This window comes from Lipotes vexillifer, unplaced genomic scaffold (assembly GCF_000442215.2).
Source record: "Lipotes vexillifer unplaced genomic scaffold, Lipotes_vexillifer_v1.1 scaffold776, whole genome shotgun sequence".
NCBI classification, from domain to species: domain Eukaryota; kingdom Metazoa; phylum Chordata; class Mammalia; order Artiodactyla; family Lipotidae; genus Lipotes; species Lipotes vexillifer.
Window position 1 is genome coordinate 1749938 of NW_006777292.1, and position 3464 is coordinate 1753401.

General features: G+C 38.3%; 1 protein-coding gene across 4 annotated transcripts in view; it reads right to left on the reverse strand.

Annotated features, from left to right (window-relative positions):
• The window catches only part of LTBP1 (latent transforming growth factor beta binding protein 1), a 437031-nt gene that overhangs the window by 207494 nt on the left and 226073 nt on the right, over positions 1-3464 (reverse strand). For all 4 annotated transcript variants that reach the window (XM_007450947.1, XM_007450950.1, XM_007450949.1 and 1 more), the window contains 2 exons: positions 2068-2292; positions 635-909 (listed from right to left, as the gene is read on the reverse strand). In XM_007450947.1, coding sequence (XP_007451009.1) covers positions 635-909; positions 2068-2292 — 500 coding nt within the window. The remainder of the gene's footprint in view (positions 1-634; positions 910-2067; positions 2293-3464) is intronic.

The following is a 3464-nucleotide window of genomic DNA, read 5'->3' on the forward strand; positions in this document are numbered from 1 at the left end:
AGCAGGAATAATAAATAGATCTCGCCTATTCTTCTCACAGGGGGTTCAAACCATAATCAGGTGACAAGAGAAGAACCATAGGACAAAGCTATGTCATTATCACATAATTCCAAAGCAGGAAGCACCAAGTAACTGGGGTAGAGGAACCAGCAATTTTATGTTGCTTTTGCTATGCACATTCAATGATGAGTTTTAAAGAAAAGTCAGCCTCTCTCTCACTTTATGATATACAGACCTAAAGTTACACATAAATGATAATGACACTTAAAATGCACTTCAAACAACTCACACCTTGCTATTCTAGTTATAAATTTTTATAAGAAAATAAAAGATGACAAATTATGGCAAACTTTTTCTGAAAAGGGCTTTGCAGACCATATTTTAGGCATTTCAGATCATATGATCTCATTGAAAGTATACCATCCTTCTGTCCATAGCATGAAAGCAGACACAGACAGTATGTATATGATGGGTATGGCTGTGTCCAATAAAGTTTTATTTACAGTAACAGGCCCACAGGTCAGTTTGCCAACCCCTTCTACAAAAAACTTATTTTTACCAAGTCTGTCTTTCCTACTACAATGAGACTATACATAGAACACATCACTAAAATGGGCTGGGCAGTGTTGCTCACCTGCGACCCAACAGTCTCCTGGAAGCACCGGCCAAGCTGCGTCTTAGCAGCCACTGGATACACGTGAGGAATGACTTGCTGGTGCGAGTATGAGGAATGGACCGTCTGAGTCTTCTGGACAGGAAGCCCTTGGTAAGAGACTTGGGACTGGCCTGGTTGAGCTTCTTTTACCTTCTGGCCTGTTGGGCCATCAACTCTTGAAACCTGATGTATCTGGACTGAGGCCTCAGGAGGGTGCTTCACATGGATATTGACTATGTTAGGAGGAAATTTCACTAAAACAGATTGGGAAGAAAATTTATCAGTCATAAATAATTAATACGCACATCAGGATGAAAGTAAATGTTCATGCCAGTCAGCATGAAACTAAGTTTTATATACACACATATACTTAAGTACATATATATTATACCTGGGATAAATGATACATTTTTAGTGTGTATCTATTTTTGCTGCACAGCCATTAAGAAACTCTTGAGAGTAAAAGGGGACATTCAAAAATTAAACCTGAATTTATATACTTTAAAGAATAAAACTGCTTTTACAAAGAGAAATTTAAACTTCTCACAGTAACAGATCCATGAGACAAAAATTTTCTTCAGAGGAGTCATAAAACTACGAAATTTGTGCTACTTGTGGTCATACATTCTATCAAACAAGAGTAATAAAGACTCAAGAGTTTGATTATTTTTGAATTTCTCACAAAGTTCCCATCGTAGAGACTGTAAGATTTACAACACACTTTCACAAAGCATAGTTCTCTCACCCTTAAACCTGGTGTGTACATACTTTTGTGCTTCCTGTGACACACACAAAATACCAAAGTGTGATATTTTACATCTCTATTTTCTTTCTCTGCAGCTTTCAGACAGAATTTCATCTTCTGATGCTAAGATTCAGGTTTTAAAGAATAAGAGCCAGTAACACTTCTCTGACTCCTTTTTTAAAACTTGTTCATGTGTAAGAGGTGCCAGGTTGAAAAGAATGAATGAGTCATAGAATTTCTGAGCTCCAAGTGCCAGATGAATAAACTGAAGCCCAGGGAGGTGAGGTTACAGATTGTTTAGAACTAAAACCAAGAGCTCTTCGACTACAAAATAGACTTAGTGTTCATCAGCAGGTACTGTGTGATCTACTAGTTTATTAATCCCATAAGGGCCAGAACACCATCTTGTTCATCTTTCCATTTCCCAGGACCTACCAGAACAGTGCCATGTATGTTTATCAGCTCTTGGTCCTGCATCACCAGAGAAAGATGGGCTCCATTTTCTAATTTCCTAGATACCATTCCCTATAGCCTAGAAAGCACTGGCACCATATACCTGGGCCCATATTCTGTTCCAATACCAGCCCTGCAGACACTTGGCTTCTGTATGGGTTTGGCACATTAACAGAGTTCTGATGAATGGGAAAAATCAAAATAATCAGCTTACCTTTGACTCCTTGCTGGCTGGTCATGGTCAGAGGCAAAGTATGTGTTGAGTGGACAACATGTGTTCCCAACGCCTTGCCTGACTGCTGGGAATTCTGATAAAGTTTAGGCACGCCAGCACCATGGACTGGAATCTGACAAAGCTTCCCTGTGAAATTTGGAGGGCACTGGCATTTGTCCCTTGAACTGCATTGGCCTCCATTCATACATGGAAGATGGCAAATTACTGTAAAGGAAAAGAGAAAATGTGGAGAGTTGGTTAGTTTCTCAAATGCTAAGTAACAATCAACCAACAAAACTCCCCCAAAGCACAGCCATCATATTCCCAATGACTTTAGAAATGGTAAACAAAGGAGTATACACTATGACAAAAATACTTCCTTTTTTTTTTTTTTTACTATCTTTTTCTTTCCACCTTAAGTAAGTCATTTAGCTCTCCAATTGCTTGTGGTTGTTCACCCACAATGGTGGTAAGAATTCATGGGAAAAAATATACATGTATATTTATACGTATAATATATATATTACATATATTTATACATATAAAGCTACTTTATATAAAGTAGCCACTCAGGATATCTCTTGCATTCTATAATTACTGTGTTTTCCTATTTAATTACTAGTTTATTTACTGTCTCCCTAGATTATAAACTCCTTGGGGGAAAGGAATATGCCTTGTATCCTCAGCACCTAGAATAATGCCTGGCACACAGTGGACATTAAATATTTCCTCAAAGAATAAACAAATGAGAGTGCTAAAAATAATATCTGTTGAGAATTTTCTCTACGTAAGACACTGAAATAAGTGCTACCCAGAATAAGGGAGCAGAATAGTTTGAATCCTGCTTTACAGGAATTTGCAATCTCACTGGGATAACAAGACCACAGCGAAACCTAGAAGTAGCAGTGATTAATAGTTGGAAATTTATTTAGAATACCGAAAGATAAAAGGACATGTTTGGATAAAATTTTAAAAGGAGTTTTAAATCCTGGCTAAATTCAACTTCAGGCCAACCTATTTATCACAAATGAATTCTTCCTATCAGCCTTTGAACTGATCGGATTTCCAGCAGCTTAAAAAATAGCCCCTCAACTCCATTTTCTTCCAGCTTCCACTCTGCTTCAATCCTCTCCTCCACGACCAAACTTTCCAAAAGAATTGTCTGCTCACTTCTCCATTCACTACCAGCCAGCCAGGGTCACGTTGTGTTTCCCTTTCCCCACACCTCTGCTACGCTGAAACTCCTCTTACTCAGGTCACTAATGGTCTCCATGTTGCTAAATCCAATGGATGGATTTCAGTCTTCCCTTGGCTTCTGTGACATCTCAACCCATCTAGTTTGCTCTTTCCTCTTTGTTCACTGTATCTTAATATTCTTTGCAGACTCCACTCTTTTC